The sequence below is a fragment of the Nesoenas mayeri genome, assembly GCF_963082525.1.
Source record: "Nesoenas mayeri genome assembly, chromosome: 15".
In the NCBI taxonomy this organism is placed as follows: domain Eukaryota; kingdom Metazoa; phylum Chordata; class Aves; order Columbiformes; family Columbidae; genus Nesoenas; species Nesoenas mayeri.
The window spans coordinates 17296187-17311886 of record NC_137559.1 but is presented as its reverse complement, the minus strand read 5'-3'; the positions used below and the strand labels follow the sequence as shown (position 1 = coordinate 17311886).

The 15700-nt window shown below is 41.0% G+C and overlaps 1 protein-coding gene across 6 annotated transcripts in view; it reads right to left on the bottom strand.

Moving 5' to 3' along the window:
* Positions 1 to 15700, bottom strand: part of ZC3H7A (zinc finger CCCH-type containing 7A) — a 33339-nt gene that overhangs the window by 10884 nt on the left and 6755 nt on the right. For 2 of the 6 annotated variants that reach the window (XR_013922861.1, XM_080353749.1), the window contains exons 2-16: positions 15331 to 15434; positions 14261 to 14300; positions 13245 to 13442; positions 12586 to 12744; positions 10342 to 10422; positions 10214 to 10255; positions 9400 to 9427; positions 8614 to 8894; positions 7486 to 7693; positions 6488 to 6552; positions 5035 to 5227; positions 3164 to 3325; positions 1596 to 1792; positions 1282 to 1379; positions 72 to 253 (exon numbers count right to left, since the gene is read on the bottom strand). Coding sequence is in view for 5 of the 6 variants with exons in the window: in XM_080353749.1 (XP_080209875.1) it covers positions 72 to 253; positions 1282 to 1379; positions 1596 to 1792; positions 3164 to 3325; positions 5035 to 5227; positions 6488 to 6552; positions 7486 to 7693; positions 8614 to 8894; positions 9400 to 9427; positions 10214 to 10255; positions 10342 to 10422; positions 12586 to 12744; positions 13245 to 13442; positions 14261 to 14300; positions 15331 to 15398 (2002 nt within the window). In the remaining variant the exon portion in view is untranslated. Of the gene's footprint in view, positions 1 to 71; positions 254 to 1281; positions 1380 to 1595; positions 1793 to 3163; positions 3326 to 5034; positions 5228 to 6487; positions 6553 to 7485; positions 7694 to 8613; positions 8895 to 9399; positions 9428 to 10213; positions 10256 to 10341; positions 10423 to 11046; positions 11248 to 12585; positions 12745 to 13244; positions 13443 to 14260; positions 14301 to 15330; positions 15435 to 15700 lie in introns of those variants that run through there. The other 4 variants (XM_080353746.1, XM_080353745.1, XM_080353748.1 and 1 more) reach the window with 4 other exon arrangements.

Genomic DNA, 15700 nt, shown 5'->3' with positions numbered 1-15700 from the left:
CAGAAAGGAGTTGGGTCAAGGAAGAAGTGGCACTGCAATGAAGAGGAAGAAGAGCATTTTACCAAACATACCTGTTTCCTTTTGCATTATCCAGACTTTAAGCTCTACCAGACTGTGAGCATAAAAGCATTTATCCTCCCGTAAGCAGCCGTAGTGCACCTCGTGTCTGCACAGGTCAAGCTGACATCGAACTTGAAAAGGGCGGATTTTGGAATATTTCACCATAGTTTCTCGCAAAATGTGGACAAGGCACCTGTTTGAAAACAGTCACTTTTAGATATTCCTTAAAATTACTTTGTTCTTGTGTGGAAAAACACATAAAATAACCATCCCTCCTCATAGCTTGTTCAAATGTCTTTTTATCACTTTTTACTTGAAATCAGAAAGTGAAAGAAGTAGCAGCTAATGATCTTTTCTAGGCTGAGTAAACCAAGGGCAAGGAACAGTACTCTTGTGAAACCCAGAGGTCCCTCTTTGCAAAGCATGACTGAATTCAACCCAACTGGATCACTGGTTTCCAGGAGGGAAAGCATTTCATGTCCTCTTTCGTTATCCGATCTCATTACAAACACAAGTGCTTTTTTATAGAGCACCACTGAGGAAAGAGTTAAACGCACCACGGAGCAGCCGAGCTCTTACAGCTCTGGTGTTGCCTCAGTGCAGGGGAGTGGAATGTAAAACAAGCAACTAAAATGCTCTCATCATATAAAAATGTAAGTTTATGAGTTCTCCAAAAGTTACTTGACACTATTACACACTCTGAAGTCTTTGTTAACTTGTGAAGAATGATTAAAAGACACCTTCCTCTTACTATTTTTTAATCAACTGGATTAGTAAGGATGATGGTCTCTCTCAGATGTGGTAATTAAGGTAAACCTGTTCTTACCTGAGTTAAAGCTACAGCAAAATAAGCAAAATAGACCAAAGGATGAGCAAACTTATGAATTCCTATATTAATTTAACATCGCACATTTATTTACCTCAAAGCAGGTCACCAGGCAGATAAGCTATTAACAAACTGCCACCAAAACCAGTCAGATTCAAACATGAGGGTGGATCCCACTCATTTTGAATACATGATGAAGAAACGGTTCACTTTCCATTTAGTTACATGAGACAATCCTTGTTCAGTAACTTTGTCTCATCGATACCACCAAACATAACAGTCAGTTGCCAAGGAGAGAAGTTACCAACAGGTAAGAAATCAAAGTCAGTGTTTTAAAATTCCCTGAAACCTTTGCTTTTCATTTGAAACTTAAAGAGATGGTATTTCAGACATACTTGTTATCTTCAAAGTCATGCATAGCAGGGTGAGAACAAGAAGATGAGTTATCCTTGTTCCTTTTGCTTATTATTCTGGGTTTGTGATCAAAACATTTCTGGAATACAAAAACAGGTAATTACAGAGTCTGTATTTCATACATCTAAAAATATACCTTAAAGGTTTTAACACAGACTTCAATGAGTGTCTAATCTAAAGCTAGCCAGATTATTACTGACCATGCATTGCAGAATTTACAAAACAAAGCATTTCTTCCCAGGCAATTTTATTCTCTGTTATCATTTTTATTGTGTCATTAGAAATAAAGCAGCACCTCACAAAGAAACATAAATAATCCGTGATGTTCTTGAAGAAGTCGAGACACGGTCAAGTTGATCTTTCCATTTCCTCCAAAAAGAGCTTCTCGATTTAAAGCCCCTTTGCGCTCCAGCGTCCACACATCGATCTCCTCTTGGCAATAGGCAAACGTGCAATGACCTGGGTATCTGCATTCCTCTTCAGCAGCAACATCTGGAACGGTAACATTGAATATGATGTTGCTTTTACACAGCTGTTACTAGAAATTCATCTTAAAGCTTCCCCTATCTGCATTTCAAATGTTTTTCATAAAGAAGCTACGCCTGTTGTAAATGGGTCACCGAAGTCCGGCAGACAGAAGCAAAACCTTATGCTGAATGACTTGCTGAAAATGTGAGACGGCTCAGAAAGGCTGAGGCACCACCTCCCACAACTGCCCTTGTCTGGTTGAAGGCAACAACGCTGAGAACCCAGAATACCCTTTGCTTAAATACAGTCAGATGTAGTTGTAAATTAATCCACGAGGCATCTTGCTGTCCTGGTTTTGTTAAAAACCAGACCGGTTCTCTTTCAGTGATGTTTCTCTCAGCTCAGCTCTTCTAGGTACCTGTACTCCTCTGAGTTTCAGCTGCAGATTTTTCCTAGGATGCTGCACTCGGTGCTGACAAGAGACCAACGGGATGCTGAAGAAGCTCCTGTTTAGATTTATTACTATGGTAGCCAAGAAAGACTGACAAGTTTTCCCCGTTCCGTTGTGAGAGGGGCGTGTTTGAGGAGGGGGGGATGAACAGGTGACTAGAACTGACCAACGGAAGTATTCCATCCCATCATCGTCATACCCCTATAGCAGAGGGTGATCGCGGGGTCTGTCTCTCTTCGCCCACGGCCACATCCAGAGAGGCCCCTGTCTGTCTGTCTGTCTGTGACCCGCAGCCCCCAGGCCCTGCATCCTGCACCAGGTTCCGTTTGCTGTGCAGTCCCGCCCGTGACTGCCGGGGCCTGAGCTGCAGCTGCTGGAGCCGCCAGCCCCGCAGCCCCAGCTCTGCTGTGAGTGACGCCAGCGCCACAGCCAGCACTTAGATTGGGTCTGTAGAGTTTGTATATATTCTCTATTTATTAGTAGCATTAGTAAAACCCTGTAAAACTCTCCAACTTGAAGTCTAAGTCTCTCTTCCTTTCCTCTTACCTTTCTTATCATATTTCTGATCTAAAGGAAGGGGTGGCAGTAAATGAGGGGATAACAGGGAGTGTCTGCCACGGTTTATTGCCGCCTTGCCTAAAACCTTGACACTTGCTTACATGGTAAGAAGAGGCAGAAGTCTAACAAGAATGCTTTGTTGTTGTTTTGAATAGTAATAGACCAGCACTTGGAAACAAAGTTATTCCTGATGAAGTCCTGGGCATTAATTACATTAACAGTCAAAATACGGCTTTCCTTATAGCCTTTGAAAATATAAGCAACCCAGTGAACCTCCTTCTCCACCTCCCATGAGTGCGAATCAAAACTCATTCTATCCTTCACTGTGGCAAAGCGTTTGGCACTTTGAGTGCAGGCATTAACATTTGACTGTGTAGAACACTTACCTTTACATATATAATATGGTCCCACATACTGTGTCTTTGTAGGTCTTGGACGTATTTTTTTCCATGATTTATCTTCAGAGTTTTTTATTCTGCCAATTAAAATATCCTTCTTACATTTATGTTCTAAACTGGGATGGTAAGCGTAATCCAATAATTTGGGACCTGAAACAATCCCAGAAAATTGCTTACATTCGCATAAATTGCAGTATACTTGAACATTTCCATACACAGCCTGGCACATAAGCCCGAAAGCAAAGTACACAAACACACTGTATAGAATTCCTACTTGCACCAGCAACTCTGAAGAGGCAAAAGTCATTAACAGCCATGTTGAGCAGAACAGGAAAGAAATGAATACTTACTAAAGGATCAGTCTCAGCAAGAAAAATAATACAAGTTATTTGGGGAAGGATGCTGCATTGCAACCTTAAAATTACTTCGCGACAGCAACAAGTTGCTGCCTTTTTTCAAATCCCAAAGTATACGTTTCCTTAACACTAATTTAAAGCTTAAATTGCTTATTTATAAGAAGTCAATGCAAACAAATTCCAAGGATCGGTAAATTGCTCTCTTAACCTTCAACTTCTATTGTATTAGAACAGTTATGGTGTTCAGAGACAAAACACGCTAGGTAAGAAGTACACACGTGCCAAAAATATGAATGCCAATCCCAGAACTTTGTGATTTTGGCAGCAAAAATATGTCTAAACTCTGTCTTTAGAGTGACCCTAAAGTGAAGATTTTATTACCACTAATGTTGAGAAATCAGGGAGTGAGGCTGAAGACGAGCAATGCTCAGGGGATTTTGCTATTTAAGGGACTACAAAAAGAGCATGACCCAGTTCCCCAGGGAAGCAGCTGATGGAACAGAACAATTTCAAATGTAGACAGTGACAGCAGGAGACGCTTGAAGGCTTATAGAGATGCAAAGAAACAGAAGAAAAAGATGCTTTGATACAAAAAGTCAAGATAGGAATATGCTCAAGTAGTTCTACCAAAAATTTATAGCTCCTGCTTTTAACAGAACGTGTTCTATAGTTTTTGTAACATCACTTTGTGGATTTTTCTTGTAAAAATAACTTTAATATAAAGCTTCTTAAAATGACAATAGTCATCCTACAAATGTCTTGATATAATTCTTTAGAAGATCCATTAGGACGCTGCACTTTATTAGTGTATCAATATCAACGATACCTATGACTTGGAAGACAATGCTTATTTTTAAGATTAGTTTTAATAAAAGCCATTGCCCCTAGAATACAGCTCTGTTCAACAGCAACAGCTCAGGCCTAAGATTAGTTATGTTCAAGCCCAATACTGGTTAAGATCCTTTGTGTCAATACAGTGGAGTTAATAATTACTCAGGTTTGGAAGCCTCAGGATTACGATTTAGAATTAGTTTGAAAAAACAATAGAACAGACGGGATGTGAAGGTTACCAGGTACTTTGAACTGCGGTTCAATTCCCCGGGGCCAATCAGAGAGAGCACTGCAAGTGTTTTTTAGTCTTGAGCAAAGGTGTCATTCTTCACAAGACCCTGGGGGCTGGGAGGAAAGCGGATACAGAACGTGAACGACCTTACGTAGTGAACCTACGGGCTGGGGAGAGCGTGTGGCCATTTGGGGCAGTTTTAGGAATGGAGAATCTATTAGGATAGGAAATAAAGACAAGAAGAAAGATAAAAGAGCTGTTGAAACATTTTACTGGTTCCTTAATAGCAAGATCGTACTACATCTGCAAAGAGCAAGTCAGGGTTAACACTGTTTAGAAGCCAACGGTGCTTTAACTTATCAACATTACAATTTGAAGTGTATGCTTTTGAATTAAAAAAAGAGAAAACAAAATCCAGTAGAGTCCAAAAAGCCCCTTACCTTTTTTAACAAAACATAACTGGCAGGCCTGTCTTAGCTCGTGTGTGCCTTCTAATGGGTTTCTTCCCGCAAGTGCTGAAGATACTGGTATATTAGCAGTTGCACTGCTAAAAACATTTGAAAAGTCATTTCTAGTTTGGCCTGCAATTCCCATGTAATTTTCAGACCCAAACAAACTACTAGGGCCATTTATCTGTTGGAAGAAAGCACGTTTCACTCGATCCATATAATTTAATTTATTTACAATCAAAATTTAACCTACTGAATGTGGTTTTTTTAAAGCATAAAAAGGACTACACAAAAAAAAATCAATAATACAAACTTAAGGACGTGTCTAAGAAGGGGAGACGCAAAAGCTGTATACACAGCTGTGGCAGAATGCAAACCTCCCTCTGTCCCCCTCCCTCCTTCGCTATGGAAGGAGCAGACACATCTCCCTCTCTCTGCTGCTTGAGCCTGACAGCTGCTTCTGTTTGGCCCCAGAGCCCCTGGCCGGGGCCGTTAAGAGAGAGGAGAAGGGAGCGCAGAGGTGCCAGGGAGCCGCTGGGCGCCCGCGGCCAGTGTGGGGGATGTTTAGAAGCTTCAGGGGCACCCACAGCCAGTGTGGGGTGCAGAGAAGCTTCTGGAATGCCCACAGTCAGATCTGATCAGCCTATAAAAACGGGATTCCCGTGGAGACTCCGCCCCTTGCGCGGATCTCTTGGAGCACGAGCTGAGCCGCTGCCGCCGGGAGCCGCTGCCCCCGGGACGGAGACTCCGCTTGCCTTGCGCCACGGTGTGAGTAAAATTAACCCTCGTGGGATTGCGAGTGTATCTGCTTTCCGTGCACATTTGCACGTGTATTTATACTTTCCGTGCACATTTGCACGCGTACTTTCCGTGTATAAATTAATCCTCGCACAATCATGAGTGTATTTTCCTCCCGTGCTTCCACATAAGCATGTGTAATATTCTGTGCACATTTGCACGTGTATTTCTCCTCGCAGGATTGCGAGTGTATTATAAATTTCCCCTCGCAGAATCGCGAGTGTACACTTTCCGTACTCAGTACGAGGACGTGTGTCCCTTTAAAATAACCCCACACCGTGCTCAGGCAAGTGTGGGCTCTGCCCGGACTCAGGGCGGCTCCGGCATTGTTCTGGTGAAGCCACGTGCATGCACTCTGTGGACCTCCTGTTGTGTTAGTTGCTGCCCCTTAATAATTTTCCTCAACCCATATCCGAACCTGTATTCAAGTCACTTTTGGAGTGCTAAACCCTGTTTCTCACCGGTTTAATGCAAGTTGTTTTGGACCCTGTTGTCCCTTAAAGTAACCTCGGGGGGCCTCTGTGACAGCAGCACAGACTGCGCATGTAGCAAGACATGCTTTTTTAAGTAAAAATTAAGATCTGTGTTAAGCCAACAAGGCATTAACATTTGAACTGATGTGAAAGAAGACGTGAAAAATACTTACAAACAATGCGGAATTATTGCTGCTAAGTGTTGGCGTTCCATCCCTAGAAGCTGAATTTGAGAGGTCTAAAGGAATAAAAAGAACTTTTAATTATTTCATTCCCCAAAACACGCTATGCAAAAAATTATTTCTCATGCCTGCGAAGCAGAAGTATCAAAGCTTTGGGGTTTTTTTGACAAATACCAAAGTTCTTTTTGTTTGCTCAAATTATTTTTCCAATGATGTAAAAGCTCCTTGTAAACATCCGGGCTGAAAAATCACTAGGAAATCATCTCCAATATAACCGTCCGATTACCAGCAGCAGTAGCTTCACAGGCGTATGCTGAAGCAACATGAAGTACGTGTGCAGTACAAAAAGGGCAGATAAGCAACACCTGACTATCAAAAATGAGCAGATAAAAGAGGGTTAAAAGGATTCTCTTATTTTAAATTTTATTTTGTAAATTTGGCTTTGTTCTAGGGAGACCATGCTCCTGTAACACTGGTTAGTAGAGACAAACCTTTATTTTAATCTTCTTTAGTTCACTGGCTATTTGTATCTTGTTATTTCACAGACCTGATTTCAGTACATAATGATAGTCCCTAGAGTTTGAATGCAAACATGCAATACTGGTATCTTTTCAGAGTACACGGTTATATCAGCCTGTTAGAACTTTTTGATATTGCCAAATCATCAGAAGTGGTTTAAACCATAAGAACACCTTTATTTTATATAAAAAAGTCTGAAGGGACGCGATTCCTTCTTTATACTTATTCACCTGAATCAAATAAATTGTACAACAAATGCAGCAAAACTGAACAGAGTGAGCATGCTTATGCAGATGCCAAGTAAACAAAAGCTTTATGTATAAATTATCAATACTCTCAAAACTTCTGAGCACAGATCAAATGTTAAGTGTTAAATATTACTGAAGAGTTGTGAAAATCCATACGTTACAAAGAGCAACCAGGTGGCTCATGCACAACTCTCTCTCGCCATATTAAAACTCATTTCTTACCTCTTTTGGGGTCACTGATTGAAAAGGTGCTTAATGGTGAACAAAAGTTTTCCAGTGAAGAAGCCAAAGGCTGCGGAAAGATTTCTGAAAGAGAAGGTGAAGGAACAAACCCTGCGCTAACTGGCAGTGTCCCCAGCAAAGAGGCAGAGAAGGGTACAGTGGGAGCTATGCTGCCTGCAGGAATAGGTCCCCTGGCTCCTGGAGTCTGCTGGGAGAAGAAAAAATAAAGGAATTCAAAAAGAATGTTCACACACAGCAAAAAACCCACCCAAGAACACAATGTGCAATATCCTTTCTTTCAGTAAAGTTTTTGCGAAGTTTTTATATACCTATTATTGCTGCCAAGTGTTGGTGTTCCAGCCCTGGAAGCTGAACTTGAGAGGTTTAAAGGAACAAAAGTTCAGCCACTTCTGCTCCTCCATCAGAGCTCTCATTCTGACTAACAGCTGAGGAACTCCATAGCCTTCCCTGTCTGCTCTAGCTCTGAACAACCCTGGCATTTACAGCAATTATTCATCTGCCTCCATTTCTCTAATATCTCTTCTAAAAAATATAAAAAAATAGACTAGTAATGGTCTAACTATTTCTTGTTACCCAGGAGGTGGATCTGCATGAAGCTCTGACTGCAGAGACACGAGGGAATGCACTAGAAGACCACAGCAAAACTTTTAGCAAAGTTTTACCATAGTTAGTGCAGTTACAGGGTGGGCACTCCAACACGCTCTCAGGTTCTGAGTGGGCTCGTTTGCACCACAAAAACATTAATAAATACACAGTAGCCCAGACTTCATACATCTACTTTTCACAGTCCCTCCTGGCAGTGGTATCCCTCCCGCTATGGTGGTGTCGGTAGTAGTGCGGCAGTATTTCTGAATTAGCGTCTCTCCCCAGCAACCTCGCTCAGGTTTTCCAACACATAAACCCAATGTAATTGTCCCTGGAGCTCTGCTGGGTCCTGGTATCTTCACAGCCACATTTGCAAGAAGCTGCACCTGAGACTCAACCCAACCATGGAGAAACGGCTCAATGTTACTAGGAAAGTTAACTCACATTTCACCACTTGATAAAAACACCACAATGTCCACTCATAAGGACAGTCTTTTGAGAAAGAAAACCAAAAAATCTTACCATTACACTTTCATCTGGGTCAGGCACAGAATCAAGTAATTCATCAAGTTCTTCCCCAATAATTATATCTCCATCTCCACAATCTAAACATGCTTCTGGCATAGAGAAAGAAACATTCCCTCCATTTGCCAACACTGCGGAAGGCAAAGAAACCTTTTCCACTTGAAGAGGCATAACAGAAGATAACGATGCTGCAGGTACTGACGACACCTTAGACGCTTCGGAAACAAAGCTGGATGGAGAAGCAGTAGAAACCATCTCTTGCTTCTGGTCAGATAAATCTGAAAGAGGTAAGATGGGAATCACTGCAACTTTTGTCCGAAAATGTAAAACTATCTTGTGTAATTCTGACAATGTGGGAGGGTGAGGGAGTAGAAAAACATGACGAATGTTTAAGCAAAACCACATGAAATGTTTCCAGCTTCCACTAACTTCCAATTCATATGCACTTATATCTCTGTTTATTTATTACTCAGACTAAAAAAAACAGGAAAAGTTTCAGACCTGATAGTTTACTAAATCTTTGGCATATTCTCCCCTCACTATTTTTCCAAGTTAAAGAGACAATCACTATAGAGCAGTTACAATTATATCAAGTTGAGGAGACCGAAAGGAAATCTGCTTCATCACACAAATACGTAGTTTTAGAGATAAGATCAGACTTTTTACCATCGCTCTTTCAAATGACAACAAGAATTTTCATAGGAAATTCCATAACAAATACAAGTAGATCTGCATGGCACATCTAGCTTCCTGGCATTAATATGGCAACACGACAAGACTCACCTAACTCAATATCTTCTACAGAAGAATTCTGTAAGTGAGAAAAAAAAACACCTCTCAGCGCTTTGCACAAGTGCCATTAAAATTTTTCAAATACATAGTTACAGACTGAGCACTTAAGTCCTCAAATGTAGGTTTTATAAAATTTGACATTTATGAAGTCTATTGGAATTTAATGGTCAAATAGGTGTTTAGATAAAACATCCATTTGCACACTGAAATCCACAGTATCACTGAAAACCTGCAGCCAACTAGCCAAAGTGAGAGTGACGCTTTAGGGAATTAAAGAGTCTAAACAGTATCCTAACTGAGCTGTTCCTATTCATTTACAGCTAAATTGTCTATATTCCTGTGAAAAAGTCTGTAAGACAAAGATGAATACCTCTTCATTACTGCTCTTCAGACACATTACAAACAGCAAGATAAATGCAAGTTCAGGTTCTAAAGAAGGTCGAATTTGGACAAATGCACAAATTAAAGGGCACCCTTCACTTTGATAACTGTCTACAAAATAAAATAAATACATAAACAAGCACAATAACTATGCCCTTGCCTCAAGATGTTAAAAGTAAATATATTTGTTGCATTGGCTTTAGTTGTTTAACTAGCGTTTATTCTACAAAGATAACTTGAGTGATAATCTTAGGTCCCAGTCTGCCATAAATACACAGCAAAATGGAACACAAAGATAACAGCACCCTGACATCCCAAATAACAGCATCTTCTATCAAATGGCACTTGCACAACTTACACTTCAATGTCATCAAATTATTATTAGTTTAAGTTCAGATGGCGCTTGGAACATGTAAAACTGTACCTGAGCTGACACATCGCTAGAAACTGCATTTGCGGAGGGTGGCTGCAATGAAAACGTACGTTCATTAAGTACCAAATTGATATCAAGAGGGGGAAACCTTGGTGTAAAACATTAGAATAAAATCTTACCTTTGCTCTTACATATGCTTTCCTTATTTTTAACCCTAGTTTTTGAGCTAGTTCCTGGGTAAGCTTAATCACACTTTCATCCTAAAAGACAAAAATTCATAATATACATGTATTGTCTTCTAGCCAAGACATCTGTTCACATCTCAGTCTATTCTGATGGGGCTGTAAGCTAACACTGAAAAATACAGCTACCCTCAAGCAAAATGAATGCAATATGTGGAATATTTAAATATTCAGAAAACGGACAGTGTCCATTTGAATTTAAAATGATGTAAAGAGTTTTCCGACACTAGAGAAGCTCAGAGAAGTGGTGCGGTGTTGGTTTGGGTTGGTTGGTTGGTTTGGCTTGGTTGGTTTTAGTGGGTTTGGTTGGTTGGTTTTGGTTGGGGGGGGGTATTTTTGCCTGTTGATTTGGGGAAGGCAGTTGGTTTTTGAGGCGATGGGATCAGTTTGTTTTGACACAAATTGAAGGCCACATTTCTGGTTCCCATCATGTCAGCTTCTACATAACACTGCTGAATATTTAACGAGAACTCTGTATTTTGGCACCACATAACTAGAAAGCAGAGTTAAAAACCTGCTTGCATTTCACTCTGTCCTATAGTTACACTAACTATCCATTTAAATTATTTGAAGATTTCATTTTCAGAATGTGTCCTACAGCTAAAAAAGCATTCATAGAACTTATGTAAAGGGCATATAAACCTGAAGCGAAAACATTAAGATCTGGAGGTTCAAGGTGAGGATCCAAAGTCCACAGTTACACATTCAGATAAACTGCTATGTCTTTAGAAACACAACTGAAACCTTCTGTATATGAAGAGCTCCAGAGCTGTCCAGCCATTTCACCATCGTTTTGTAGAAAGGTGAAAAAAATGCAGCTCAGTGTTCTGTCCTGTGATCAGTCTGTTCCAGCAAAGCATATAAAGTTTCCATCAGCATTTTAGTTCCAATCAGGAATGCGTGTCTGAACTCAATCTCCTAATCATCCTCTCAGAACCCCAGAGAGTCAGGGATTGGAAGGGACCTGGAAAGCTCATCCAGTGCAATCCCCCATGGAGCAGGAACACCCAGATGAGGTTACACAGGAAGGTGTCCAGGCGGGTTGGAATGTCTGCACAGAAGGAGACTCCACAACCCCCTGGGCAGCCTGGGCCAGGCTCTGCCACCCTCACCACGAACAAGTTTCTTCTCCTCTTTCAGTGGAACCTGCTGTGTTCCAGTTTGCACCCATTGCCCCTTGTCCTGTCCCTGGTTGTCACCAGAAGAGCCTGGCTCCATCCTCCTGACACTGCCCCTTTCCATATTGATCCCCATGAATGAGTCCCCCCTCAGTGTCCTCTTGTCCAGCTCCAGAGCCCCAGCTCCCTCAGCCTTTCCTCACACGGGAGATGCTCCACTCCCTCCAGCATCTTGGTGGCTGCGCTGGACTCTCTCCAGCAGTTCCCTGTCCTGCTGGAACTGAGGGGCCACAACTGGACACCATATTGCAGGTGTGGTCTCCCCAGGGCAGAGCAGAGGGGCAGGAGAACCTCTCTGACCTACTGACCACCCCCTTCTAACCCACCCCAGGTACCATTGGCTTCCTGGCCACAAGGGCCCAGTGCTGGCTCATGGTCACCCTGCTGTCCCCAGGACCCTTAGATCCCTTTCTCCTATGCTGCTCTCCAACAGGTCGTTTCCCAACTTACACTGGAACCTGGGGTTGTTCCTGCCCAGATTCAAAACCCTCTTATCCCTGATATGCCTTGAGATGGCACCAAGGAGAAGTCGTTGTATCAGTTTCCCAGGGATGGAGGTGAGGCATTTTAGTTGGCATTTTGAAGTGTCTCAGGGAGCCAAATTAGATTAATTTGGGGTGAAACCACAATGAAAATGCTGCAGGATTGCATCTGATGCATTCTTAGAAAAAAAAAAAAAAATCAAAACAAAACCTCACAACTGTAGAGAATTTCAAACCACAACCAGTGGGTTTAGTTTGTATTACCAAGGTTTATGGCATTCGACCCCCACTGCGAGTTCGCTGTTTCTTTTGCTGAAAGTTGGCACAACAAACTGAGCTTGGGGCCTGAAATCCCTATCAGCCTTCACTTCCACAAGACAAAATAATTCATGGACGAATTAAAAAAGTACTTTTCTGCATTAAAAAAACCCAAACCTATCAAAAAACCTTAAATGGTCTTGGTGTAAATATATGTATTCTGCATTAAATCTTTAAAAACCATCAATATAGAATTTACCTACCTGTGGCACAGCAAGAGAACATTTTGCTACAGCATCATAAGCCTTTTTATAACTTCTCAGTTCATTCAAAGCTTTTGCTTTCCGGTAGAGAGCTCTGAAATTGTTTTCGTTCAATCTCAATGCTATCTCACAGTCTTCCAGAACTTTTTCATGCAATCCCTATGAGAAGAAAGAAAAAAAGGCACTCATCAGAACTATTAGCATTCAAATACCAAATTTAAACTGTATTAGATGAAGGTGTTGAAACATTATAAAACATTCCTCAAGGCCACTGCACTACGAGTGTTGCTAAGTCACCGGCTCATGCAACTAAAAAGCAGCAGGGCCACCAGTCATGGGAAATCCAATAACAGTTTTGAAGATAATTTAGCTCTTATTCCACAGAGGAAGCAGCACTCAACAGCATAAATGGATAAAAATACTGTTCCCTCAACTTCCAAGCCTAATATGACTTCTTAAATGATAATATTCTAGTATTAATAACAAAATATTGCAATGATTATACTTGTAAAAATAAGATATTAAAGAGCACAGCAAATCGATGATTCAAAACACCAATTCTCGAACCAACGCAAAGGGCTTTTCGCTCACTAGGAACCTTTTGGTGTCTCCACACTGCGTTAGTGCACTGAGAAATCCCAGTTTGAAGAGCAGCTTACCAGGTTAGAAAAACACGCTATCCTGTTCACGTGCAACTTCTCTAAAATATCATCAGAAACATGGATTTCTTCAGAATTAGCATAATCAGCTATATTTATAGCTTCTGTATAGTGACTCAGTGATCCTCTCCAATCGCCTTCTCGATATACATCATTCCCTTCATTAAAAAGATTTCTAACGAGCTCCCGTATAAATAACTGCAACAAAGAAAAGAAACACTCAGCAACAGCAGCATTTGTTGTTTATCTTCCAAATACCTTTGAAATATAAAACTTATACTTGTAACTTCACAGAATCAAAATGAAATGCAAAACTTTCGTTTGTATTGATATTTTTCTTCTGGCATTTTCCCAAGACCGTCTCTAACATTCAACACCACAATACAATATGTAAATAAAAGAGAAGGTAAACTACTGATCAAATAATTACTTTATATAAGTTAAAAAGACATCTATATTTCCCTACAATCTTTTAGCAAGCAGCAGCCCCAGCAATGGGTAAGGCAGCAGTGCACAAAGGCTGGTTTTGCAGAGCATAAGATACTTTTTTAATCTAAATGTGAACGATTGCATTGTTATCTAATATCATCTCAAATTCAATGAAACCACCTACCATCGGATAAAAATGCTCAAAAGATGAGTCTGAAAATATGTCAAAAATTATGCACAATAATAACGTGCAGAAAAACAAAATGTTATGAGGATTGATGTGACTGAGGTCCCTCTGTCTCACTTTTACTGTGCTGCCCTCAGAACAGCACACAGGTTTATCCAATGAATGCTCCAAATTCATCCCAAACATCGGAGAAAGAGCTAATCTGGGCTGCTAGATGAGTGAATTCCAGGCACCCAAATACCTCTATCACAAAGTAGTCCCCAGTTCCAATATTGAGCCATTGGAAACTACTGTTCATACTACACCACCACGGAAATGTTGATTTAGAAGAAAAGAATAAATATAATAAGACGGGCCCATGTTAAAAACCCGTCTGGAAATGCAAAAGTAATTTAATTACCTCATATTGTTCTTGCGTCCCTGGATAGGGCAAAGTAGATCTAGAAACAGAAATTACAACATTTATGTATTATTCACATTGCTTAAAAGATGATCCCATTGGAGAACACTGGTTCTAACTAAACACAGCCTCGCTGCAACAGGCACATCTCTAAATGTTGTTCTTTGCCTGCACCAAACAAGGCAGAAGTGCTGGAGATTAGTTTTGATTAAACAACTCAGTTTTCTTACTACTAATGACTCATTTTCACTTCCAGTTACATAGCCAGGCTCAACTCCGCTCAAAATGCATTAAGGTTTTGAATGCTTTGAGCTTAAAACCTCAGCTTTGTTTAAAACCTATTTCTTTCCTCTCCTACACTGTGCAGAACCAGATTACACATAAAACTGCAATCTTCTTGTAAGCATTATATAATGACAAATTATCTGCCAAAAGAAAACACCCTTTTTAATTAAGTCATACCAATGACACTACAGGAATTTTCTCTAGCACAGAACAAAGCTATTTACTTTTAACTGTTCGGGAAGAAAAATAGGAACCCTTTCCCTTCCCGTATGGGTTATCTGAGAATCTGTTTCTAAATAGCTTTTAAAAGGGCCGTTTTTTGAACCAGTGTGAAATTTCACAATGATTTTAAGCTAGCCAGGATCTTCTAGAGAAGAATTTGGCATTGATGCAAATGAAAATTAACTACTATTCATAAGATGATGTTTCATTAGGTTGAATTTTAGCTCCAGTGAGTTGAAACACACGGTGCTAAGCAAACCCAGCCCTTGAGTAGCAAGCTACTCTTAGGTGTAGCTGTCCATCAGGTGCATCTTCAGGGTATTGACATTTTCCACTCACCCAAAAAAACTCACTGCTGATTTTTCTCAAAGGCAGAAAGGAATGCCCTCCCACCCTCCATCTGCTGGGTTTAAGAACAAAGAGAGGGTCTGTATTTTCTTTAGGACTGTTCTCCATCTCCATGTTCATGTTAGCAAACACTCTGAGGAGAAACACGTGTCCTCCTTCCTCCGCTGGGGCTCTACCCAAGGGCTTTCCCAGGGCTGTCCAGCTCAAATACATACTCTATAAACTGGAGTCCTTTCTTAATGCTCTGTTGTCTAGCGCTTCTCTCTTCCGACACATTGGACATGTTATCCTGAACATCCACTTTTCGGATATGCCACTCCTCAAAAAGGAAGAGAGATAAAGGGCTGTTAGTGCACGGCAGGTTGCGTTTGGCCCGGAAGGATCCGATCTCACACCGACACTAATTCCATCACACAAACATCATCCTGCTCCTCAGCTGAAGGAACTCCAGACAAACACCGCAGGGCCCATGGCACCCCAGGTGAAAGCCCTGGGTCAGAAAACACCCTCGCTGTCAGCGCCCACCTTACAGAAAACCTTCCTGCCAATTTCTCCTTTCCCTTTGGTTTCCTGCTGACTCCACAC